The sequence below is a fragment of the Chrysochloris asiatica genome, unplaced genomic scaffold (assembly GCF_000296735.1).
Source record: "Chrysochloris asiatica unplaced genomic scaffold, ChrAsi1.0 scaffold00161, whole genome shotgun sequence".
NCBI lineage: Eukaryota > Metazoa > Chordata > Mammalia > Afrosoricida > Chrysochloridae > Chrysochloris > Chrysochloris asiatica.
In genome coordinates, this window is record NW_006408679.1 from 8,011,988 (window position 1) to 8,039,290 (window position 27,303).

A 27,303-nucleotide genomic window follows, 5' to 3' on the forward strand; every position below is an offset into this window, starting at 1 on the left:
AACACAATAGTGAAGGCGAAAACACTGTCTCTGTTATAAAACGATTCTTGTCATTCTACTGGTGTCAAATGCGAAGGAAATAATTTCTGTGAAGATAGAAAAATATATCTGAAACCTCATGATTCTGACCTTTAATATACTAATTGAAACTGCCCAGAGTGAAAAAAAAAAAGACCCAACTCCCCCAAATATACCTTTTAGAGGCACACTAGAATCTTTCAAAAGTTGTCTTGATTGAAAAAGAGAGTCTAGAAACCAAGCATGAAGCATCTCCACTATATGAAAATCAAGAACAGATCAAGTGAAGGCATATTTTCTCTGAATGGAATGAATCATTCTATAGGCTCCAGAGAAATGATCTTAAGAAATGTGAACTACAGTTCCAGTTTATCTTTATCTACAAGTACAGAAATTCAAAGTGTATATCCACACACTTTAGGAAATGTTGCACCCAGTGTCCTTCTGAGGTTTGATATCTGGTTCTTTCACAGGTCTTACTTCTTCTTCTGGTTTGGGCTTGGTCTAAGGAGAAAGAAAACATAGCATAAGTACACAAACTAATCTTTGGAAAATAAACATTAGGGCTTTACTACTTCAGATTTTTCAGAGTTGTTCTGTTGAATTGTTACAACACTGAGATTAACAAAGCCGTTCCCAAAGCTACAAATCAATTCAAGAGATTCCAGGGAAGATGAAAACCTAGAATAGTTGGCAATAATCAAGCAAAAGCACAGCCTACTCCACGCTCTTTTTGAGGAGGAATAAACTGAGAGCTGATGATGTAAATGGAACTCTTAAGTTTGGAAATAACTTATGGTAGTAACAGGCTGTTTCTTAGGGCATTATTTTAGAACTGAACTGGATACAGAGATGGTTATTTGAAGGATTAATGTTTTTTGTTTGAGTAGGAAATTATATTAAAATTACCCATTGTGAAGTAAGCAGTTAAGAGTGCAAATTAGTGAAATGATTCCCATTCCTTGCATCACACAGTCTTTTTGGCAGCTAAACTCCAATTTTCTACTGAATCTACCGTTTGACCTAGATAATATAAGTATTTTATGTCAATGGTATATCCCTTGCATGAAAATGAATAAAAGCAGATTTGACCCTTGATGATTTTATGGAATTCTGAAATTAGGTCAGATCTTCAAATGCTTCCTGGTCACTATACTAAATGTGTAAAACAGAGTCTTGCCACAGCAATATAAACATGGGTGAGCCATTCTTTTTAGACCTTTTCTCTAGCACTCTTCTTAAAGGAGAGAACTGGAAAGTTATCAAAAGGCATGATAATGTGTTGGAAGCACTGTCAATCAATTACACAGAAAATGAAAAGACAAAATCCTTTATCTCTAAAACAGATTATACTAGGCACTATCATGAACTAATTTAACATTCAGAAAAATATGTATCAAAATATTAACTCTGTATTTGCTTTTTGTGAATAGAACAAAAACACTGCAATCTCATACACTGTCATCCTTGGGTCTTTTGGTGAGATCAAATGCAGCCAACGTTTCTGGTGTCCACTGAGCATTTGTAGGAGGAAAGTCGAAAGGTACAGGCTCTACAAGACCATAATTTGCTTTAAGTTCCAGTTGTGGGGCTTCTGTTGGAATTTTTTGGAAGTAACTGCAAAAAGAAATTTGAGTAGAAAATTTCATTCATTCAGTAACTATTCAAGTGCATGTGTCTAAGATCCTGGGTGAGACAATGACAATTTGATGATGAATTAGAAACATTTTCTCTGCCTCATGTAGCTTACATATAAGTGAGACAGTCAACACCTTGTCAATTACAAGCAACGTAACCTAAGCTATGATGGGTAACAAAAAACAAACAAACAAAAACAAACATTAAAAACTCACTGCCATCAAGACCATTCTGACTCCTAATAACCCTACAAAAGGTTTCCGTGACCGACTGTCAATCTTAATGACAACAGACAGCCTCAACTTTCTCCCATGCAGAGGCTGTGGGTTTGAATCACCAACCTTGTGGTTAGTAGCCTAATGCCTATAATTAACCTAGGAGTTCTGGGACACTTTCCAAACAAAATGAGGAAAGCTAAATCTTAGGTGTATTTAGGGAAGTAAAACCAGCTCACTCAGTAAGACTAGATGCAGAATTTAAGGGAAATAATATGTACAGGGTCGCTATGGGTTGGACCCGACTCGATGGCACTTAACAACAACAACAATATAGAGATTAAAAAAAATAATAAGGACAAGATTGACTTGCCCAACCTACAGAGGTGGTGATCTATAGTTTTTAACAAAAGAATACCACTTTATATGACTGTGAAGCATTCAGAGAAAAATAATTTTCTTGCTTTAGAGCTTTATGACACCAGTGAGATGAATATGGAAATGCAGTTGAGAATATATATATATATATATAAAACATATAGAGAATGGCAGGGAAACAAGAGAAAAATTAGGAGAGTAAGGAAGTGTCCTAATGAAGTACACTACACAGAAAGCATTTCTACTAAGGTTCCAGAAGAAGAAACAAATGTGTGTTGAAAGAAGTACAGCCATAATGCTCCTCAGCAGCCAGGATCTCTGATACTTCGGACATGTAATGAGGACGGACCCTGGAGAAGGCCATCCATCATGCTTGGTAAAGTGAAGGGTCAGCGAAAAAGAGGAAGATCCCTGTGATAATTAGTTTTGATAATCTTTGACTGGGCCAGGATTCCCAGTGGTTTGGCAGCTGAGATATGGTTATCCCCATGTGAGATCTACAGATCATACAGATAGCTCTAAGATAACTAGCTATGAACAATGTAGTTATTTCTATGATGATTGGCTATGAGCAGCCAATCAACTAAAAGTATGTTTCCTTAGGCGTGGGGCCTGCTTCCAATATAATAGATACTCAGCTAAAGGTTGTCTGCTCTCTGCTGGGTCTGAATCTTGCATCACTCGTCCTCCAATCTCCTGCTCTTTGGACATGAGTCAGTGGCCTGGTCTATTATTTGCCTGCCTGCCTGCTGATCTTGGTTCATTTGACCCAGACTTGGGACTCTCTCATCTCTACAACTGTGAGCCGATTTCTTGATACAAACTTCTCGTTTCTTATGTATGTGTGTATACATATATACACGTTTCACTGGTTTTGCTTCTCTAGAGACCCCAGCCAAAGATAACCTCCAGTGAGATAAGACTGATACAATGACAGCAATAATTGGCTCAAACATAACAAGTTGTGAGGATGGCAATTCCTTATAGGACTGGGCAGTGTTTTGTTCTGCTATTTCATGGGGTCACTAGAGCTGGAAACAACTCGATGGCACCTAACAACTATGATTCTAGTTCATACATGAACTGGAGATTTGTGGTTGGCTGAAGGAAGACAAGTTCTCTTACTAATACAGCTGTCTTAGTCTCATTGGTGTTGCTGTCGAGTTGGTTCTGACGCATAGTGACCCTGTATAGGGTTTCCAAGGAATGGCTGGTGAGCTTGAACCACCAATCTTGTGGTTCAAACTGACTTTGCAGTCCAGTGCATTAGCCCACAGCATCACATCAGGGCTCCTTAGTCTTGTTACTGTTAAGTTCCGTAGTGACCCTACGTAGGGTTACCAGAGAGTGGCTGGTGAGCTTGAACCGCTGACCTTGTGGTTCAAACCAACCCTGCAGTCCAACGTATTAACCTACAGCACCACACCAGGGCTTCTTAGTTTCACTAGGGTGCCTTAAAAAAGATCCAATCAAAACAGCGGCTGCTGACAGCATTTGCTGGGCCAGAAGGTTATGGATACTATTTTGGGGGCTCCAAAGAAATGATCTTAATAGATTTTCTCAAAGGACACAGAATGATCACAGGACAGGGGCTTATAGTGAAGAAGTTTTAAGAAAACTGAAAATGGAATTGGTGAGAAGGCCAGGAAAGTTATGTCTAGGAATTTTTTTTCCCATCACAGTAATACACCTGCTTATTCTTCAAGGGTAGCAAGGGGTGTCCTACGAGAATTTCATTAGGAAATCTTACCCCATACACCCCTACAGTTATGTTCTTGCCCCTTCAAACTTCTTTTAATTCCCCAAACTCAAAGAACATAATAAAGGAATACAATTGGAGTCCCATGAGGATGCCAAAACTACAATTCTGATGGAGTGTCAACTAAAGAGCAGAGAAATTCTGGAGGAAGGGTGAGAGAGATGGAAACCCTGCCTTCAGGAGTGTGTATGTGAAACATGGAGGCTACGTATAGAAATAACTGCTTCACGATTGTTTTGTTTATAAAGGTTGCTGCAATGATTTCCCACCACTCGTCTATCAGGCTGTGGCTTGCATGTTGCTTTGAGGCTGAAAGCTATACCACCGGGTATTTTAAATACCAGCAGGGTGACCCTGATGGACAGGTTTCAATGGAGTTTCCAGACTATGACAATACAGAGAGGCAGACCACCTCTGAACATCTTATGAATTGCACTGAAACACTGCCTGATAGAGTGCCAGAAGATAAGCCACTTAGGTTGGAAGCACTCAAAATACAACCAAGGAAGAGCTGCCTTCTCAAAGTAGAGCTGACTAATGAATTGATAAAGCTTTCAGAACCTTCATCTGCTGATGGGGCACAACTCAAAATGAGAAGAAACAATGGCAAACATCCATAAATAATTTGAATGTGGAATATATGAAGTATTCATCTAGGAAAACTCAAAGTTGTCAAAAATTAAATGGAATGCACAAACACTGATATCCTTGGTACTAGGAAGCTGAAATGGACTGATACTGGCCATTTTGAATCAAATAATCATATAGTCTACTATGCTGGGAATGACAAACTGAAGAGGAATGGTGTTGTATTCACTGTCAAAAAGAGTTATTTTAAGATCTGTCTTGAAGTGCAACGCTATCTGTGTCAGGAAAAGTATATCTCACCTGAATTTACAAAACATTTCAAGGACAGATTTGATGCACAGATGCTAATGACTAAAGATGAGGAGTTGTGGAATGACATCAAGAACAAGCAAGAAGAAATCAAAAGGTCATTAAAAAGACAGAAGAAAGAGAAAAGACCAAATGGATGTAAGAAGAGACTCTGAAACTTGCTCTGTAACATGGAGAAGCTAAAGCAACATGAGGAAATGAAGTAAAAGAGCTGAACACAAAATTTCAAAAGGCAACTTCAGAACACAAAATAAAGTACTATAATGAAATATGCAAAGACCTAGCGTTAGAAAGACAAAAGGGATGAACATGCTCAGCATTTCTCAAACTGAAAAGACCTAGAGAAAAATTTCAAGCCTTTACTTGAGATACTGAAAGATTCTATGAGTGAAATACTGAATGATGTAGGAAGCACAGAAACATGGAAGGAATATACAGTCACTGTACCAAAAGTAACTGGCTGATATTCAGTCATCTCAAGAGGTAGCATATGATCAAGAACCAATGGTATTCAAAGAAGTCCAAGCTGCACTGAAGGCACTGGCTTATTAAACAAGGCTCCTGGAACTGATGGAATACAAATAGAAATCTTTCAACAAACTGACGCAGTGCTAGAAGCCCTCTCTCATCTATGCCAAAAAAATTGGAATAGGAAGAGATCCATAGTCATGCTCATTCCGAAGAAAGGCGACCCAAAAGAATGCAGAAATCATCAAACAATATCATTAACATCACATGCAAGTAAATTTTGCTGAAGATACTTCAAAAACAGTTGTTAACAATGTCCCAAGGAACTGCCAGAAATTCAAGTTGGATTCAGAAGAGGATGTGGAACTAGGGATATCATTGTTTACATATGATGGATCTTGGCTGAAAGCAGAGAATACCAGAAAGATGTTTACTGGTGCTTTACTGACTATACAAAGGTATTCGACTCTATTAAACTATGGATAACATTAAGAATGGGAATTCCAGAACATAAAACTCAAGAGGAACCTGAGGCAGTTGTTTAAACAGTACAAGGAAATACCGAAAGGTTTAAAATCAGAAAAGGTGTGAACCAGTATCCTATCACCATACTTATTCAATCTGTATGCTGAACAAATAATCTTAGAAGCTGGTTTATATGAATGGCACCATGACTGAAGGGAAATTCACTAACAACCTGCACTATGGAGATGACACCAGCTTGCTTTCTCGAAGTGAAGAGGACTTGAAATAATTACTGATGAACATCAAAGACTACAGTATGGATTGCACCTCAACATAAAGAAAACAAAAAATCCTCATAACTGAACCAATAAATAACATCATGAGGGTCGCTAAGGGTCAGAACCGACTTGATGTCACTTAACAACAACAAAATGGAGAAAAGATTACTGTTATCAAAGTTTTCATTTTGCTTGTATTCACAATCAACACTCATGGACCAAGCAGCAGTCAAGAAATCAAATGACGGATTGCTTTAGGCAATCTGTAGATCAAGACCTCTTAAAAATGTTTAGGAGCAAAGATGTCAGTTAAAGACTAAGACGCACCTGACCCAACCCATGATATTTTCAATTGACTCATATGAAAGTTGGACAATGAATAAGGATGATCATAGAAGAAGTGATGCATTTGAATTATGGTGTTGGTGAATACTGAAAGTACTATGGACAGCCAGAAGAACCAACAAATTTGGATTGGATGAAATATAACCTGAATGCTCCTTAGAAACAAGGATCATGAGATTTTCTCTCTTACTTTGGACATGGTGCTTGCAGGGACCAGTCCCTGAAGAAGGTCACCATGCTTGGAAGTGGAAGGTTATTGAAGAGGAAGACCCCTACAGTGGCAGCCAACAATAGACTGAAACATAACAGTTGTAAGAATGGTGGCAAGACTGGGCAGTGTTTCGTTTTAGTGTATAGGGTAGTTATGAGTTAGAACCAACGCGATGGCACCTACCAGCACCACATGATGACTTTGACTTACACTCACATGTTAATAATTTACTCATTAAATTTTAAATCTGCCCCTTGATGTTAAGTGCCATAGAGTCAGCTCTGACTCATAGTGACCTTATTGCACAACAGACCAAAACACTGCTTGGTTCTGTGTCATCCTCACAATCGTTTTAAATTGTGGTCTGGGTGAAAGTTTATAAATCATACATGTTTTGTTTAGTAACATTAGTTGCATTTCCCTCAACGTAGCGCTCCTGCCCTCCCCTCAGTGGATTTCTCCTTTCATTTGTGCTTTCCTGCCCCTATCTGTCTTCTGAGCTTTGTCCCTGGGCAAATGTTGCCCTTTGGTCTCATATAGTTGATGATTCTGAGGAGTATGTTCCTCGTGTTATTGTTCAGTTCCAGGTTTGAAGGATGTCTAAGACCAACAGTCTTGGGGGTTCCACCAATCTCTTTCAGACCAGTTAAGTCTGGTTTTGTTTTGTTTTAAATACAGTTCTCTCTCTCATACTCATTCAGGGAAGGTTGGTAGGAGTAAGGAGTTAGGGTTAGGCTATGGCTAGGTCTAGGTTAGAACAAGGATTTTTTTTTTTTTAGTGTTAGGCGTATAGTTAGGACTAGGGCTAGTGTTAGGGGTTGAAGTTGGTTTAGGGCTAGGAATAAGGCTTGGTCTCATTTTAGGGTTATAGTTAAGATTGATTTTCATTAATATTTATCTTAAAATCTACTTGATTTCCTCTTCATTTCGCAGTTCTGTAACTACATTACTCCCTCTTCTTACTCTATGTTTTGTTGTTGCTGTTGCAAACTGGTATCTATGGTTTCCTATATTCAGTCTTGGAAGTCTGTTTTACTTAGAATACTTCTAGGTCTGGGTTGAGTTCTAAGTGACATTGTCATGTTTGTTTGTTTCAGGTGTTGGTTCACTCACTGTCCAAAGAATATCTATTAGTACTTTTTGTAAGGTTGGTCTGAGTTTCATAAACTTTTTTGTTTATTTGAAAATGTTCTTGTTTCATCATCACATTTGATGGACAATTTTGCTGGATAGATGAAACTTGGTTGGCAGTTTTTTTCTATCAGAGTTTTATATATGTCATCCATTATCTTCTTGTCTGCATAGTTTCTGCTAAGAAATCAGTGCTTACTAGTTCTCCTTTAAGCTTTTGTTTTTCCAGAATTGCTTTCAGAACTCTCTACTATGTTTTAGTTTTGAAATTTCTTTTTGGGGTCTATCCTGTTTGGAGTTGATCCAACTTCCTGAATAGCTATCTTCTTGACTTTCATGATTTTAAGAAAGTTTTCTTCCAAAACTCTTGGATAATTATTGCTATGTGTTTTTTTTTTTTTTGGTCTCTTCCTGTTTTGGAATTCCAATCACAAGTAAGTTATTCCTCTTGAACGTGCCTCACATAAATCTTAGGCTTTCTTCAGATTATTTTTTCCCCCTGATTGCTCATTAGCAAATGAATATTGAGAGATTATTTGTCTTCAAGTTCAGTAACTCAGCCTTTCACTGATTTATTTCTACTTCCTTGCCCTTTTAATGTATAATCTACTTCTGAAGTCTTAGTATTAGTCTCTCTTGGCTTTCTAATTGCTGTTTTTGTATGTTTTCCAAGCTTTTTGTTTGTCAGTTTGTTCTTGTAGTGTTTTCCTGAATATGTCTAAATTTTTTTCTGTGCTCTCTTGGCTTTTCTCGATCGTTCTCTTAATCCTTTGAAGGTATTTAAATAGCAATCTTTTAAATTCCTTATCCAGTAGTTCTGATACCATTTCTGGCTTTATATTTTCTGACTCTGTATTTTGGCCACTTGCTTGAGAAACTCTTGCTTGCTTCTTTATGTAAGCTGAAATTGTCTGTTTTCTCTGCAATATTGCAGTGTTATATTTATGTGTAATTGTTGACTGTATATTGGTGTGTTCTCAGGCACTTACCACTTGTCTCCTGGTGGATGTGTGGCACAGTTCAAGGCAGGTTCACATACCTCCAGAAGCTGGGGTGGCACTCCTGGCACCCAACCCCAGGCAGAGTAGAGGGTGTACAGGAGGGGGTGCCACTGGCCTCTGGGTTGGGAAGATCTGTAACTGAATATACTCATGGCTACCAGGAGGATACAGAACAAGGGAGAACCACATCACCCTTGCCACAACCTCCAGCCTTGTCCTGTGCCTGTAGGCCACTCTACTGAAAGCCACTTGCAAAAACTCAGGATGGCTGTCCTGATTCATGCCAGTTGACAGCCTACCCATTTTTCTTCTCTCTTGCCCTTCCTGTTCAGCTTCCTCTTCCAGTTGATACTCAGTCTTCCTCTTTGTCCTATCTTCTGAAGCTCAGGGCTCAAGAACCATCTGTGTCTGTTTCACTTGGTCTCCCAAGTTTCTGTTGTAAAGGGTTTGCTGAGTGTGTCTGCTTACTCTGCCATCTTGCCCCAGAACTCATCCTGGTCTTTTTTTAAAAATAATTTCAAATTGAATTCCTTATTTTTCTCTCAGTATATTCAGTATCTTCTCTGGTCTTGATTAGAGCAGTTGGTAATGGTTGCCAGGCACCATCCAGTTCTTCTGGCCTCAGGGTAATGGAGGCTGAGATCCACATGGTTCAGTAGTCCTTCAGTCTTTTGATTTTCTCCACTATTCTTTCTTCCGGGGAGACACGAGTTACATCTTAGATGGTCGCTTGCTAGCTTTTATGAACTCCACTGCTTACTCATCACAGCAGGGTGTAGAACATTGTTTGTGAACTATGTTATGCCAATTGACTTAGGTGTCCCCCAAGATTGTGGGCCTAAGTCTCAAAGCTCCGCAAGTCATTCCCTTAAGGCGTTGGTTATGGCTAAGTACTGCCCCATTTCCTTTATCATATACATGGATACATTTAAAACATACAGAAATACAAATGCAGAAACAGCCTCTGCTAAACCTATATGTTGTTGTTGTTGTGAAGTGCCATCGGATCTATTCCAACCCATAGCAACCCTATGTAGGGTTTCCAAGGAGCACCTGGTGAGCTTGAACCACTGACCTTGTAGTTCAAATGACTTTGAAGTCTGACACATTAGTCCACAGTGCCACACCAGGACTCCTATGTAAGGAGGGCTTTAAAAAGTTTATGGAAAAATAGAATAAAAAGATAATGGAATTTTCCCACAAACTTTTGAAGCCCCCTTGTATACTGTCATGGGTGTAGTCCTGTTTGCCTCCCCATACCTGTTCAGCGTGCATGCCTGCCTATGCACCACTCATAGATTACTGTGTATTATTACTGTTATCGCAGAATTTTGTATGTAGTACTGTTTATCTATGTTGTCTGTCGTTCTTGTGATCCTCTACATGTCTTCCTTTGCCTTAACGATACTCTGCTAATCACCCCCTTACTGTATGTACTACCTTTTCACCCAGATTAATATGTCTATTTAACACTGGACTACAAACCACAAGGTCTGCGCTTCAAACCCACAACTGCTCCTCAGAAACCCTGTACAGGGATGCAGTGAGTCAGAATTGACTGGACGGCACTTACAAAAATAACGTTGTCCCGTTAGTGATTTTACCTCCCTTCCTCTCCCTAGTAACCATCAAAGAGTATTTGTTTTTGTGTGCAAACCTTTCCTTCACTTTTTATAACTAGAAGAGGAAATTAATGCTATTTTAAACACTAATTCTAGTGTTAAAGACTAACAGAAAACATGGTATTGCTAGATAAACAGCTGTACTCACATAAATCCATTTTCCCTTTGGCACTTTTCTAGGGTGTTCTTCACAAGATTTCCAAGTTTCCGAAAGAACAAGTGTCCGGAAGGTTTGACTGTGGGTCCAGGGCCTTTGGTTTCACCATACTCTTTGCATAATGCTTCTGCCTTTACATAAACTACATGTGCAAGGGATAGAAAGACACATGGTTTTAACAAATTATTGTGTATTTATATTGTTGTTGTTGTTATGTGCCGTGGAGTCGGTTCCGACTCATAGCGACCCTGTACAGGGTTTCCGAGGCTGTAAATCTTTACGGGAGCAGAAAGCCTCATCTTTCTCCCACGGAACAGCTGGTAGTTTCAAACTGCTGACCTTCCAGCCCGCAGCCTGATTCGTAACCACTATGCTACCAGAGCTCCTTAGAAGGCATTAAGTCAGAAATGCTAAGAAATGTGACTGCTCTTTCCTTAGTGTAGTTCAATTTCAAGAAGAGCGTCAGTGGAAGCTGAGTATTTCCGACAGGACCTTAGGGTTCCAGAACTTTGTCTTCCACTTACAATTCCCAGTCTCTTTCATCGAGGCAGCCAGGATCTCTTTCAACCTCCTACCCTCCCATTATGGTATTTTGTTTTTTACAAAGGGAGTTAACTTCTTAGCAGAAATACTTACGTTTTTCTGCTTCTTGGAGAGACCTGATTGCTTCACCACATTTATCCCCAGCCAATAAAGTTTGACCATGGTAACAATAAGCCTGGTAAAAGAAACAAAAATTTTTATTCATTCTCTTCCTAAACAATTTTCTCCACTATCATTGTTTTAGATATTCATCAGATGACTAAGTACCTTTGTCTATTGTTTTAAGTATCAATGAGATCACTTTTATTTCTTTACTTAAGTAAGCTTTCACCCATCACTGCTCAGTGAGACTCAGAAAAAGTCAAACTAGCCTTCTGATCACAAGCTGAGAGCAACAAACATTTCCGGAACCTTGTTTCAAATAGTAGCTAAAGAAGCGAAATTACTGTGCTGAGGCAGAGGCAGAGGCAGAGGGAAGGTTCTAAGGTGAAGGGGTAAAGAGGTTTCAAAGAGACACATATAGCAGCTTGAAGTAGGACACTGCCATAGATTGAATCATGGGCCCTGAAATAAATGCTGCAAATCCTGATCTTTATGTCTGTGGTAAAAATACCACTTATGAATGGGTTGTCTTTGTTACCCTCAAAAGGCAGGTTTAGTATAGGGTGTGTCTTGAATCAGCCTCTTTTGAGATCTGAAAGAGATGAAGCAAACAAGCAGAGGGCAGATGGGGAAGACATGGAGATCTCCAAGGAATGAGGAAGCACAAGCTGAAGCGAAAAGGACCTTCCCCCAGAGCCAACAGGGAGAGAAAGCCTCCCCTTAGTGTCTTTGTTGTTTGTTAAAGCCATCCATTTGTGCTATTTCTGCTACAGCAGCCTTAGATAACTAAGGCTGAATTTGGCACCATGTGAGTGGGGCACTGCTCTAACAGATACCTAAAATGTGAAAGTAGTTTTGGATTTAGTTAATGGGTAGAGGCTGAAAGAATTTTAAGGTTCTGGACAGGTGTTGTAGGATAAGCATTGGAATTCTAACCACAAGGTTGGCAATTCACCAGCCACTCCTCAGAAACCCTGTAAAGGGTTGCCATGAGTTGGAACTGACTTGATGACACTTAACAACAACAATAGTGAAAACCTGGATTGCCTTGAAGAGAATTACAGGTGTTAAAGGCAATTCTGGTTTGGGCTCAGAAAGAAGTGAGATGAGTTATAGAGAACCGTTAACTTCTTAGAGAACATATATGGCAGCGGCAACAACTGCTGTTGGCAGTGTGGATGCTAAGTGTGCTTCTGGTGGGGCTCTCAAAGAATATGATGAAGATGTGAATGCACAATGCAGCAAGGGGGATTCTTTTATGCAGTGGCAAAGAACTTCTCTAAATTATATCTAAATATTTGGTGGAAGGTAGAACTTGTGAACTTAAATAAATGGCTGATGAGATTTCAAGAGCTTATAGGCCACATGGTTTCTTCTTGTAGCTAATACAACATGAAAGGAAAGTGAGAAACTTAAAATGGAAGTGTGCAAAATGAAAACATAATTTAAAGATTTAAAAATTTCTGTTGTATACACTAAGGACATGCGTCTTAGAATGCTCACCAAAGATGTGGCTGCACAATCTGCTGTTAAAAAGAGATTAAGCCTGTGATTGATGGATCTAACCAAAGACCAGCAGACAACCCTTAAACACAGACTGAAGGGGACAGAGAAGGAACAACAGGAAAGGATGCTGTCTACCTCTTGGAATGCTACAAGCAGGAAACAGGCCAAAGGAGCACATCTGCTGTCCTCCAAGAAAAGAAAAGGATCATCCCTGGGGCCGCCTGAAGATCAGAATTCTGGAAGGAACACCGGAAGCAGTTTCAAAGGGTGAAGCCACAGTTTCCTAGGTTTCAAACTCCTAGGTTTGCCACCTCTCTTCTTGAGTGTGAGGTCTGCTAAGGAGATGGGGGCCACTGCCCAGGGGGGATGGGGGAAACTGCCATGGTCATAGGGCAGAATATTCTTGCCAGGGCCAAGGAGGTGAATTTGCCACTCAGATAGGAGAATGGGGCTGGAAGAGGAGTTGACGACCAGAACCAAGGGACCTCTACCTGGAATCCAGAGGGTTTGGCCAAAACTGAGTATGGAAGGCAGGCCACTGCCCATATGGTTCCAAAAAACAGAGAATTACTTTCAAGCCTTGAAAATTAATATGAATTGACTTGCTTGGTGCCAGTTATTCTTTCTTTCCCTCTAGTTTCTCTTGTCTGTAATGGAAATGTCCGCCCTGTGCCTGCTCTACCTCTGTACTTGGGAAATAGATATATTACAGTCTAGCGATTCACAGGTTCACAAAACAGGAATTTTGCACTCCAGGATGGAATACGCTTAAGATCTCACCCATATTTGATTTAGATGATTCAGAATGTAAGATTTGGGGCTTGGAGTCAATTTAAGATTTTGGGGATAATGTAATGGGGTGAGTCTGTTTTGCATGTGGCAAGGGCATACATTTGTTTTTTTTAAGGGGAAGGGAGTGCTACAGGGTTGAACGTTACTAAATTCTAACTTCTATGCCCATGGTAATAATCTCATTTGCGAATGGGATGTCTTTGTTATTTTAATGATGCAGGATATAAAAGAGATTAAATAAGTTTAGGAGTGATGGGGTAAGACAGATACCAAGCCATAAGGAAATCTCCAAGGAACCAGGAAAGAAGCCAAAGAGAGAAGGACCTTCAAGCAGAGCCTCCTAACCTGTGAGAAGCTACATTTTGTTTGTTTGTTAAAGCCATCCACTTGTGGGATTTGTTATAGCAGCACTAGAGAACTAAGTCAGACATGTTCTCTGTTGAAATGTCCACAACAATGAAGGAGCTGCACATGTTGTTATGCAGTGTGCTTGGAAATAAATGGTAAAACGTAAGATATAAAATAATCGACTTAGACCAGCAAAAGGCTTTTGATGACCTCTCATGATAGGATACAATATGATAGGGCACAGTAAGTATATCTGGTAAGTAACTTCTCAAAATTGAGTTACTTCTGAAAGCTATTTGCTGATTCTTCACCAACCCAGGTGATAAGACTGTGTGATATCTTCAGAGTTAGTCATTCCCATTAGGATTCCCATTAAGCAAACAGAAAGAGCCACATTAAAAGTGGTTTTTGAATCAAACAGCAATCCTACTGCTGTAACTCACTTCTACACTAGCGTATCTTCCCACCCACTTTAGTTCACAATGGTTGTACTGTCAGTGACTATTTACTGAGAGCTGTCCATTATTGATAAAATGCTAATGAAGAGGCTGGCAAGATGTGAGCCCTAGTCCTCAAGGGGCTGGAAACACAGTCATTATCATTGTTGTTAGGGTTACAAATACTTACATATGCTGTGTAGAAACACATTTTTAAGTGAAGATATTTTCTCCATTTTGCAGAGTATGCAGGCTCCAAACTGGATAAAGTATGATCTAAAGTTACATTTTAAAAAGTAAAAGATAATTTCACCCTGATTCACTAGATTTTTTAGTTCACATATTTTGATGTCTAAAGTAGAATGTCATTCAACTCAAAACTCAAGCATTTACACATGAAAAAAAAATTCACTTATTTACAGTAATTTATTTTCTTATAAGCTACATAATTAGATTGAATGCCATGGCATTCTTTGATTTGAAGGGTAAAGTAACAAGTTATATATGATGATAAAAAGAGGTTATCTATGAACTTCAAACTAAAAATTAATTACATCCTATTTTCTATTTTAAAATGTTTTTATTATACAGCAACATAAAGACTAACCCAGTCATCCAAGTCAGAAACATGGAAGGGGCTTTTCTAATTCTCATTCATCCCCTCTCTGTCACTGACTGAAATCTCATATAAAACATATGTGCCTCTTCTTCTTGCATTCCTTTTGTCAAACTGCTCTCAAACCTTTAACAATTTCCTCCTGAGAACTAAGTGGAGTCAGCCTGCTACTCCTTCACCTAGCAGATCTACAGAATAAAGGCCAAATTCCTTAGAGTTCATACTTGCCCAAGCATTTGTCCTATCGCTCATCCCATGTTTCAGTTAAGACCAACCACCTAAAGGTCTAAGAATGCGCTTAGTCCTTTCTTATGTCTGTACATACTATTGACTGCTCCACTGCTACTAGACTCCAAAACTCCCTAGGAAATGTACATTTTCTATTTCAAAATAACATTAAAGCACCACCTTCCTGTAGCTGTTTAGATTCTTATTAAAATGCTGTAATAACACCTTACTTCACACTATAATAATGTGGTTACATATTTGTTTGATTCCCTAGACTGTGAGTCTGTTCTACGTATCTGAGTATATCCAGCAAGTAATATAGTTGTTATTGTTAGGTGCCATTGAGTCGGTACTGACCCATAGCGACCTTATGCACAGCAGAATGAAAACACTACCCGATCCTGGGCCAACCTCACTATTGTTGCCACACTTGAGCCCACTGATGCTGCCACTTTGCCAATCCATCTCGCTGGGGTCTTCCTCTTTCTTTGACCCTCCACCCTACCAAACATGATATCCTTCTCCAGTAACTGGTCCCTCCAGACAATATGTCCGAAGTATGAGAGACGAAGATTGGCCATCCTGGCCTCCAAGGAGCACTCTAGCATAGTAGCCATCTCACAAATAGAAATTTAAGCATGCTCCCTATAGGAATGAAGGAAAAGACCAATAAGCTGATCAAAAGAACTAAGTTCTAGTCTTAGTATCTCACCTGCTGGAAGTAAAGGTATGGTTTTCACACTTTAACTCTTTTGATTTGTTTCTGGTCTAAATGAAGATAGCAACTACATGGTTTGTTTCACAGGTGGTTATGGAGACCAAAATTTTAAAAACACAAATGTTGTTATAATTATTAGCTATAATTGGCTAAAAAGTATAGCATCATCCTTTCCATCAACATTAACATTCTAACTAAACAGCTGTAATTCTTTCATTTCTAACAAAGATAAAATATTAATATAATAATGCAAATTTCCAATTTTTTAAATGATTAAACAATCTGAGGAATTTTTTGTTTTGTGTATTAAGCATGCTGTTAAGTGCCACTGAGTTGCTTCTGATTCATAGCAACCTTGTATTGGGTTTCCAAAGAGCAGCTGGTGGGTTTGAACCATCGACCTTGTGGTTCGCAGTCCAGTACATATCCTATAGTGCACCACACTAGGCACACAAGCCTAGAAGTAATAAATCTGAAAATCTAAATGATATAAATTATAACAACATAAATAATAAACTTACCTGCTTTCTGATAGAAATTGGCTGTTTCATATGCCAGTGCAGCAATTAGTCTCGGGGCATGTTTGAGCTCAATTGCTCGAGCAATTGTTACTATAACCAAAAGAAAACAAAAGTGAATCTGCAGATACAGTCACTTGCATTTACCCTAAATTTAATACAATAGCAAAAGAAATTCTGAGTCTTAAAACTGGGATTTTAACATAGTTTGCCAAAACAGTTTTCACATGAACATGCTACAGAATATGTAAATATGAACAAACAAAAAATCAGTAGGTTGGTTCTAATAGTATTTCTTAAAATAAATCACTAAACTAAGTAATCACAGAGAATTATAATTACAAATAGTATGAGGTACTAGAGTTTTAAAAAAAGGGGAAAAAGTCTACAAAGTTTGTTTCCCATAAACCCATAGACATTTTCTACCACTGAAAAGCAAAAATTTCAAGGTAAACCAAATAATGGCTACTTTGAATCCACTTGTTAGTACAAGATCCTTGAGTACAGGAACCGAAATGTTGCTAACACATGATAACATGGACCTCTGGATTCTGCCTAGTCATGCCATGCCTCCGTTATCAATGCTATTTGATTGAAGAAAGGAGGAAGAAATTTATCCCATGAGTACATTATGCCATGAGAAGAAAAGAGGAAAGGGAATGAATGAGCAAGGTAGAGGAGGAAAGATGAACTAAATAATATGCTTAAAGAAAAGTCATGAAATCAAAACCCTCTTTAAAAAAGAGCCATGAAGATATAAGATCTTGTCTTGCTAACTAATAAAAAAGCCAGGCTCTAAAAGTAAAATTATTCCTAATGATAAATCAAAAACCTAAAATTCAACTGCCAGTCCAAACTTTCTCTGAGGAATCTTACAATACTTAGAGATACCTTCTTGCGCTTCAGCCTGGCACTGGATAATATAAGCATCCATGAGTCGTGCCTCTAAATCTCTTCCCTTTTCTGCAGGTGTAATTAGTTTGGGGATATGATTTTCCTAAGACATTAAAAAAAAAAAAATCAAATTTTATTTTCACATAATTGTTAATGATGAAGGAAATATAAGTTGTAAGACATTCAATTTGGGGATTCATTAGAATTCAGGTATACAAACAAAATCCTTGTAAAAAGGAGCAATATTCAGCTTGTTGTAGACAGCACTTAATAACAGTCTAAAAAGGAGTATTAGGGTTGTTGTTATGTGCCATCAAGTCAGTCCTGATTCACAGTGACCTTGTGTAGGGATTTCGAGGAGGAGCTGGTGGGTTTGAACTGTCGACTTCACAGTTTAGCACTCCAGTGCTTATCCTACAGCACCACACCAGAACTCCGACATTAGGTTCCTAGAGATGAAAAACTTTTGTGTATTATATAACCCAGCTTTTACAAGAACAGGATATTTAGGAGCAAAATTTTTGTCATAAAAGACTGCTTTAGATATGTAAGCCATAGTTTCATCTTATGAAATGTTTTAACTGAAAGAGCAACCAAAATTCTCTTTTGAACAATAACTTGAACTGCTCATTTGCATAAATACCTGTATAAAAAAGGAAAAGAAAAAAATTCTCCAGTTAACTCAGGTTTGCAGCTTTTTAATTACTATAAAAGCATCTTATATAAAAGAACCCAACACTGGTCTCCAGTAAATAGTGGTTTAATTAGAAATGGAGGAAATACTGTTAGAAAATACATGAGTTTTCTCCAGATGCCCATCACATCTCTAGATAATGTAACTAATGTGTATTGACTGTCCTTCTAGCCTCTTCTTTCAGAGAAAGCTCAGTTTTATAGAATATGACAGCGCCTGGCAGCTACTGCAGAGAGTAAGAATGTTAACCATCAATTTTCCTGATTTGTTCTCTTATCTTTTCAGAAGAGATATAAAAATAAGCACTGCATTATAACTTGGCATTTTCTAATTTTTAAAATTTAATGGTGACTTTAAGGTAAAAACTTAGACCCTTATAGTTCTGTAACTAGCAGCACTCATCAACAATTAACATAGTGAAAACAGAACATATATTAGCTCTGTTGACCTAATGAAACAATTCCTCCCTCTGCCCAACAAAAGAAGAACTATTAATGCAATAAGTGTATATATATTTTACCTTTAAATGTTTAAAAACCCCAGCTGCAATTTTTAGGCTTCGATGAACTTCTTTTGCTTCATCTTCTGTTATGCTTAAAGATAGTAATTACATTAAGCAGATGAGGAATCTGATTTTTGGTTTTAAAACCAACTAACATATTATCCTTAATCTCAATTACTATATTCGTTTGCAAATAATACACCCACACAAGATATACATGGCACACCTAGGAAATTAGTGCCAGGGGTTTTGTACTTGGCAAAAATGCATAACCTGTGTGTTATTTGCTTAAAAGTACGGTAGTCTTTTGTCTGACACCCTTGGAAATTTTCCTTTAGAAAAATCTAATTCTGACACTTAAAGTAACAAATTCACATGAAAAGCATCCAAACAGAAGATGCCACAAATGAAAAGAAGATCTGCCTACAACAAGTAAGCTGTGAACAAGTATTTCTGGTTCTTCCTTTTAGACTCCATCTATACATAAGTAAGCAAAATACAGTATGACCTTAGTGCATGTGCACATGTCAAAAACACACAACATACACAGTGGTAACCATATTCACTATTTTGTACTTGCTTTCATCACTTAACACACTTTAGAGACAAATTTATATCCACACATAAAATTCAACTTTACTTGTAAATGACTGCATGTTATTTCCTTATATGGATGCATCAGCATTAATTGGTCAGTTTCTAATTTCTAGTATCCACTGTTTCTGTTATAAAAATTGCATCTCATTTTTTAATTCTTGGAATTTTTAAAGCATCTTTTCACATTTATGAGCCTTAGCCTTTTGTGTTAATTTTTTCTGTGAACTGTTATACACTTTGCTCATGTTTAACTGGCTCACTGGTACTTCCTTGTGCATTTGTAAAACTTGTTTAAGACATTACAAAAACAATTTGTTATGTGGGTTGCAACTTTTAACCACTATGACATTTGTATTTTAACTTTGTTTATGTAGTCATATATATATTCAATCTTTTCATAAATGGTTTCTTGGTCTGGGGTCTTATTTACAAAGACTTTCCCCATGACGAAACTATTAATAAAATGTTTCTTTTTCACATTAGACTCCATGACTCTGATACTTAAAATATTAAATTTTTAGCAATCGTTGACATGTCTGAAGTAGCTGCATATTAAAATAAAATTAAATAAATAACACATATGCATAAAACCCTTCCCGCCTTTGAACTTACTTTTCTTTTCCAGCCAGCCGTGAAGCGTATTTGGTATACCATAAAGCTACATTAAATCCCATGGAAATTAATTCAAAAACAGCATCCTGTTGCGCACTAAAATTATAAATATGATAAGTGTGTCACTAATTGAGACATCTCTACATGAAGCCTACAGTGCATCCAACTGTAAATTATAAACTACAAATTAACTAATGGAATCTGAGGTAGTCTGGGATATATAGACAGAAAATGTAGTTCTTGTGAGTTGTACAGGTGGGAGATAAAGACACTCACACCCTGAGGTAATCAACAACAGCTATTTATAACAGCCCAGTATGGGCTTCATAAAAGTCAGCATGAGAATCCAAACCAAAGCCTTTGCTGTGGAGTAGATTCTGACTCATGATAATCCACTAAGGCAGCACAGAACTGCCCACCAAACCACAGACTTTGAATGTCAAGTCAATCAGCATACCACAAAGAAAGGTCTTGAAAATGAGCATATTTTATACCTTGTTTTGTTTTTCTTCCAGAGTCTAGACTAAATATGGCATTTAAAAAAATGGCAAGAGCGTATTAAGCAAGTAAAAGAATACCAATTTACTGCCATTCTTATAAGAACCTGGAGACTCCGAAATGGTCAAATGATGAAGTAAGAAAGCAGAAATAGTACCCCTGTTTTACATTTAATTCTAAGATAACATTGAAGTTACCCAAAGAGAAAAAAGAAACTAATGCTGTGGCCTCTTCTTAAAAGGAATGTAGACATGGGCATTCTTTAGATTAAAAAAAGAAAAAAAGTTATGAAATACGTAGTAACTTAAAACTGATTTATAAACTATCCTATTCAGTATATATTATTTTTTTAAATGACATTTATAAACAAACTTAAAACAGTTTTACCCTTCTGGAAAAAATTTAATTCATAGTTAACAGCTTCCTCTTCTCAGCACTGAGTGTTTTTCACCTGGTGATTTAGTGGACATACCAATATATGTGTAACTTTATCTTTAAATAATAAAAAGAGTTTTGCTAATTAACATGAAGGCTCATAAATAACTCTCCCTTTTTTTTCATCTACTTTATCTGCTTTGTTTCTAAAACGCTCTATCTCTGTTGCATCACAAGTAAGCAGCAGCAGTCAGAGTGAATACAACTGAAAAGGTAAGTTTTCAGAACAGATATACTCATAACGTATTTTCCATTCCACAAGTAGCAATCAGGCAGAAAGTAAGGGAAAATCCTGAGATGTATCAAACATTCACTATTACTTAATTACTTCATAATTCTTCATTGTCTCATAAAACTTCTGGGAAAATGTTAAATAATAACTAGCTTTTATAAGTTAGCAAAATTTGACATGCTAAGAGGTAAAACTGTCAATTCCTAAAATGCACATTTTAATTTCTGCCCATGTTTCCAATGTAATAAAGAGGCTTAATTCTTTAAAAAACATCATTTTGCAAGATATATTCTTTAATTTTGGATGAACAAATGGGTCACTAAAAGAAAAACAGAAAATGAGGCCTTAGAAACCAAAGTATCCCAGAATATTAAGATGTGGAAAGGATTCATAGCTCATGTCTCTTATCCAATTTATGAATTCTACATATAATAATCACAAGACAAAAATATTGAATGTCTATTATATGCCAAGGAGTGTGGTGCTATTGGATAAGCAATGGACCGCAAGGCTGGTGGTTCAAACTCACCAGCTGCTCCTTGGAAACCCTACACAGGGTTGTTATGAGTTAGAACAGATTTGACGGTACTTAATAATATTATACGCCAAACACTGTATTATTCACTTAACATAAATTTTATTTTGTTTCTCAAAAAAATGGTATGAAATAACCCTAATATATACTTGAAGATGTTCACTCTGTAGAGGATTTAAGATTGCATCGAGATTTGTATGAATCCAAAGTCCGTACTCCTACCCCTAAAATAAATAGTCTACCCTGGTCTTATAGCAATTGTTAATAGAGTCCCTTCCTTCCTTCCTTTTTTGTATTTATAAAAGTAATTCTACAGCAAATTAAGACAAAAATATTTGATCATATAAAGAACCCAATGGTATAAAAAAGATGGTTAAATTAAAAAGCATGATTTGTTTCCTAATGAATTTATAACTAGCTCAAGTAAATGATGAAAAGCTCTGGTAGGAAGTTTTTTAAAAGGGGAAAACAGTGATGAGAAATCAGGAAAAAAAATCAATTACTATGAATAAAGAGAGTATAGAATTGGGGCAGAATTTGGAGTGAGTTTTGGGAAGATGAAGGCAGACTGCCCAAAGCTATCTGAACTATCCATCAGAAAAAGAAAAGTAAAGGGAAAAACAAAATTCTGCTCTGCTTGAATGCAACTGAAGACTGAAAGCCAGGTTTGGGTTGCAAAATTCTCAAACTATTCTTTGTGTGTTCAGAATGCTGTTATTAAAAGTCAAGGTTCTGCAATTCTAGCTAGTATTTGTATTCATTATCTTTAACATAAATGTAGTCCAGTAGAAACAAATTATATTTTTACGTAGTAGAATATGTTTGGAGTTTAGATCAAATGTTTTAAAATCTTTTCCTGATAAGAAAAAATGTTTTATTTTTCTTCTTCAAATACAGAGGTTATGAATTGGCTAAATTAGTTACAAAACTGGCTTCAATTTAGTACTATGACTGCATTGCTTACCTTGGGACCTGCCCTTGTAGTGTATCAGTCCACTTGAAATTTTGAATATATCGCAACTTGCTTTCTTGGGTAGATTCATCCAGTGAATTTATAAAACCTAGAAAAAGGTACAAATTATTTTAGCATTAGAAGAAACACTAATTGTTCTATTACGAAAAAAATTAGATAATGGCTTTTCCAGTATCTGAATGTAAAGTTCTGGAACCTTCTCTACTCTTACATATTCCATACCTTCTCCTGAGGTAAAATATTTATTTTACATTTTAAGTTTTAAAACATTGGAAATACCACATACCACCCTTAACATTCTCACATATTTGAAACTTAATATGTACAAAGCACATAATCTAAAATACCAAGCAATTTAAGCTTGAAAAGTCTAAGAAATTCTGCAGTTATTTTAAAAACTTTAAAAGCTCACATAAACAACCTTGTAAAAGTGAAAAATATGAATCTGCTGCATTCTTCATCATTTCTGGATTACAGTTCGAATCAGTCAACAGTTCAAGCAGCCTTGCTCTGGATGACCTCAATTCACTTAAATGAGAAAGAGAGATGGTAAAGTTAAGTAAGCTGTGCATCTGTGTAATAGTGGCTTCAATTTCAATTTCAATGAAAGAGCTTTATAGCACAACACAGCCCTGCCCCAGCACTCCTCTCAGCTGCTCCCTTTTACCTAGAAACGAATGCAAGTATGACTGATGCTAGAGATCTGTGAAATTTTCAAATAACAATCATTTAAAAAGGTTTACTGAAACAAATCCAGTCTAATTAAAGGAGTAAAGCATAAATACAATTATGTAATGAATATGCACAAGTTTTCAATTAAAAAATCAAACAAGCACAAGCATTTGAAATTTGGAGGGAAATTAAGAATGAATCACTCAAGCTGTCATTTCACAGTAGAAATATTTTCAAAAATGGAAATTTAATGTTAGTGTATGATTTCCATATCCCCAAAATAATAAAATTTCATTCTAAAATTGAATACACATACCAGGAATATATAAAACCACGTGGTTGAAAGTTGTTTAAAAACTGCTTTCCAGTGTTCAAACTCCTTGACTGTACAACAGGGCTGTGCTGACCCACCCTTTACCCATTTTACCTCCTAGAAGTTCTTTTATCCTTTGAACCAAAAGCTCTTACATTTTCTAGGTTCTCCTTTTGCCTTTAAAAGTTCCTTGTAGCACCAGTTAAAGTGAATAGAAGCAAATACTGCTAACATGGAAGGGACTCCAATCATTGTAATGAAACAAAGTATATGGCTTGTTGAATCTAAAACTGATGATCTGTTCTGGAAACCTTCTCTCAATTAACAAAGTTTTAAAAAAAGTTCTTTGTATAGTTTTCCTTCTGACCCTTCCTAAATATTGTCTTTGAATTTCTGATTTCATTTTTGAGATCTTATTTGTACAACTTCAACTATATCCATTCCTGTATCTACACCTACAGCTCTGAACTTGTCCTGTTCATTTCGCAGAAGGAAATTTGCTCAGTGAGGGTTGCAGAAACCTAACTATACGAACAATGACTGAAGCCACTTGAAATTCATGTGCCTTAGTTTACTGAGGAGCCCTGGTGTGGTGCTGTGGGTTACGGCAGATTGCAAAGCCGTTTGAACTGCAAGGTCAGAGGCTCAAGCTCACCAGTTACTCCTCAGAAACCCTATATAGGGTTGCTATGGGTCAGAACTGACTAGATGGCACTTAACAACAACAACTTAGTTACTGAAGGAGCCCTGGTAGCGCAGTGGTTATGAATTGGCCTCCTAATCTCATGGTTGGCAGTATGAAATTACCAGCTGTTCCACAGGAGAAAGATGAGGCTTTCTGCTCTCATAAAGATTTACAGCCTCAGAAACCCTGTACAGGGTCACTGTGAGTTGGAACTGACTCTACAGCACATAACAACAACAACAACAACAACATCTAATTACTGAATATTGTTATAACATCAGTGGAGTCCTGGGGTGATGCTGTAGGGCCAGCATTGGACTGTTAACCACAAGTTCAGCAGTTCAAAGCCACTAGCAGCTCCTCGGAAATCCTTTAAAGGGTTGCTATAAGTCGTACTGACTTGACTGCACTTAACAACAACAACAACATAAATACCACATGCGGATGGTTTTAACCAACAGAAACTTATTCTATCTAAGTTCAGGAGGCTAGAAATCTGAACTTCCGGTGCTAGCTCTAGAGGAAAGCTCTCTCTTTCTACCAGCCCGCGGGAAAGCCCTTGTCTCCTTTTAACATCGGTGGACTCTGTTCCTTAAGAGATCTTCAAATGTCTTAGCATCAATCTGCTCCTGCATCTGCAGCAGGGATCCTGGGTCCAGAGGATGCATTCTGCTTCTGGTTCTTCTTTCTTGGTACCTTCCTCTCTGTTCCCTTCTCTCTACTTTTAGCTCTTTATAAGGAAAGGCGGTGATGCAGGCCTCACTCCAGGGACACTCCCCTTACACAGGATCTGAAGAAGGGTGGCAGTATTACGTAAGCAATCATCTTTGACATAATCTAATCCCGTCTCATTAACCAGAAGCAGAGTTAGGATTTACAACACATCACAAAATTGAGGACAGTCATACAATACTGAGAATCATGGCCAAGCTGACACGGATTTCTGGCAGACACAATTCATGAGTTTGCAAGTGACTAAAGATTAAATTTAAATTGTTTAAGCACCAAGAAACTGTATACCCAGACAGAACAGGTACCTAAGGCAAAGCATGGGAGTCCTGGTGTGGTGCTGGGTGTTAATGCGCCAGACTACAAAGCCGTTTGAACTGCAAGGTCAGTGGTTCAAGCTCACCAGCTGTTCCTCAGAAATGCTGTGGGTCGGAATCGACTTGATGGCACTTAACAACAACAACAAAGGCAAAGCATGAACTCAGAAATTACTAGTTGAGTGAAAAATAAACATTTAGAATATTTTCTTTTAAGATTTAGTAGAGATACTTATGTGTTGCAATGAGTCCTGGTAGTGTAGTGGTTACAATTTGGGCTGCTAACCAGAAGGTCAGCAGTTTGAATCTACCGGCTGCTCCATGGGAGAAAGATGAGGCTTTCTGCTCCAGTTAAGATTTACGGTCTCAGAGACCCTGTACAGGGTTGCCATGAGTCAGAACTGACTCCACACCACACTATCACCACCACCACTTAGTGCTGGATCGAGGCTTAGTGACTTAATTTGAATAGAGCCTTATTCCAAGAAAGTACTTATCAACAATTACATATAGCTGACTGATACCTTATGAATATGCAAGTGTATGTAACTGAAAAAGTATTTAACTGAAATTGGCAGGGCTGATTCCTGGGCTAAACAGAAATTGTAATCCTCAATTCTATTCGAGACTCAAGTAGTCTACTAGTAATTTCCAGTTTGGTGCTCAACCATTTGTGCAGTTATATTCATCTTAAAGTTACAAATTTGAGCAAAAATGTACCTTAGATTAGATCTAATTCATGCTGTTCATTTTACAGATGATTAATTAGGTCCAAAGAAGGGGCTTGCCCAATGCTACAAAGAAATCAGCTAGGCTGGGAGCTGCCTCTAGACCTATTAGATCAAGGGTTGCTTTTCTATGGTCCGCAAACTAGGAATGGTTTTCACATTTTAAAAGGATTGCAAAAATAAAGACTACCAAGTAGAGACTATATATGGCTTACAGAGCCTAGAATATTTGCTATCTAGCTCATGACAGAAAAAGTTTTTTGCTCATCTTTGGTCTAGCTTACTTAATATGCCAGTTTCCTACCCTTTGCATCAATGACTCCTTTCCAAAGACAACAACAACACTCCTGATTTTCCTTTACTGCTACCACCAATGTGCTTATTGATCATCTAGATTCTCTATCTTTAGTAGACTGAATTCTTCCCAACATCCCAGAACCAATCAGTTAATCAGGCTGCGGGATTCTGCTTCTGAAATGATTTCTTATCCTTTTTGTTCCAGCCAAAACACTCTACTCACTATCCTTAGAGCAAAGATTTTCCAGATATAAATGAGTTTTTCCTTTCCCTAAACCAGGGTTCTAGGAAAGACGAGATAGCAAAACCTCTAGGCTTTGCAGGAAGTGGGGTCTCTCTCTGTGGGAACTACTCAACTCTACTACTGTAGTGGAAAGCACCAGGGGCAATCATAGACAATCTGTAAATCAATGGGGGGTGTCTTGTGTTTATTCACATAAACAGCGAGTGGGCTACTCTGTCGGACAGTTTGCCAATCCATGATCAAAACCATATAATTTATTAAGTCCTTCCTCCTATATGGATACTTCCAAGGCTATCCGAGGTCACAGGGACCTCTCCCTGCTCTGAATTCAATGAATTTCTTATCTGGGCAAATAACAATCTCTACACACTACTTGGTGTATCTCTTGTACTGTTGCAATGGACTACTTAACCCTTTTACTGGGACTGTTTTAGTCTCTTGTTGTTAAGTGCCGTCAAGTTGGTTCCAACCCATAGTGACCTTTAGGGACTCAGTATGTACTGAGTTGAAACTAAGGACCATGGCCTACGTAACTGCTAAAGCTGACATCTTTCTGTACTTTCCACTGGACCTAGAAAGTACCTTGTGTCCGAGAGTGGTTCAATCGGTGCTTGAGATGGACTAAAACTTACTTGCAAATTTTTGAAGCAGCAGGGCCAGTGACTACACCATAGTAGTTAAAAGACACAGGAGCTGTGGCTTTTAATGGGTTTCTATGAAACCAGTGGGTCATTTTCTCCAAATATTTTCTACAGAAAAAGAAAACAAGACATTATAAAATTTAAACTTAAAACATTCAACAATGTAAACATTACTTTAAAAAATAAATTAGTACAGGGCACGTATGTTCATATGAACGAATTTGTTAAGTGCTGTAATCTTTTTAAGGTTTTTATTGTGGATTGAATGAAAGTTTACAGGGCACATCATCAGTTTTACATTCAACAAATCATAT

General features: G+C 37.6%; 1 protein-coding gene across 3 annotated transcripts; it reads right to left on the reverse strand.

The window, feature by feature from the left end:
- Positions 1 to 96: 96 nt before the first annotated feature.
- Positions 97 to 27,094, reverse strand: BROX (BRO1 domain and CAAX motif containing). 3 transcript variants are annotated; one of them, XM_006871150.1, is made up of 12 exons: positions 26,981 to 27,094; positions 22,785 to 22,891; positions 22,355 to 22,451; positions 19,691 to 19,786; positions 18,500 to 18,572; positions 17,283 to 17,388; positions 16,395 to 16,484; positions 14,502 to 14,587; positions 11,220 to 11,301; positions 10,575 to 10,725; positions 1,476 to 1,635; positions 97 to 522 (listed from the first exon to the last, which is right to left on the reverse strand). In XM_006871150.1, the coding sequence occupies exons 1-12, from the start codon at positions 27,079 to 27,081 to the stop codon at positions 436 to 438; spliced, it is 1,236 nt and encodes a 411-aa protein (XP_006871212.1). In that variant the 5' UTR covers positions 27,082 to 27,094; the 3' UTR covers positions 97 to 435. The 3 variants fall into 3 exon arrangements, with proteins under 3 accessions (XP_006871212.1, XP_006871213.1, XP_006871214.1); XM_006871151.1 differs by lacking the exon at positions 19,691 to 19,786; XM_006871152.1 differs by lacking the exon at positions 1,476 to 1,635 and having other exon boundaries at positions 26,981 to 27,093.
- Between the last annotated feature and the right edge of the window lie 209 nt (positions 27,095 to 27,303).

Excerpts from the sequence above, each read along its gene's own strand:
- BROX (XM_006871150.1), bottom strand. The coding sequence starts at position 27,081 with ATGACCCACTGGTTTCATAGAAACCCATTAAAAGCCACAGCTCCTGTG. Across the intron at positions 18,573-19,690 it reads CGGCTGGCTGGAAAAGAAAA|CATAACAGAAGATGAAGCAA; the intron begins GTAAGTTCAAAG and ends ACTATCTTTAAG. Across the intron at positions 11,302-14,501 it reads TGTGTTTCTACACAGCATAT|GCTTATTGTTACCATGGTCA; the intron begins GTAAGTATTTGT and ends TTCTTTTACCAG.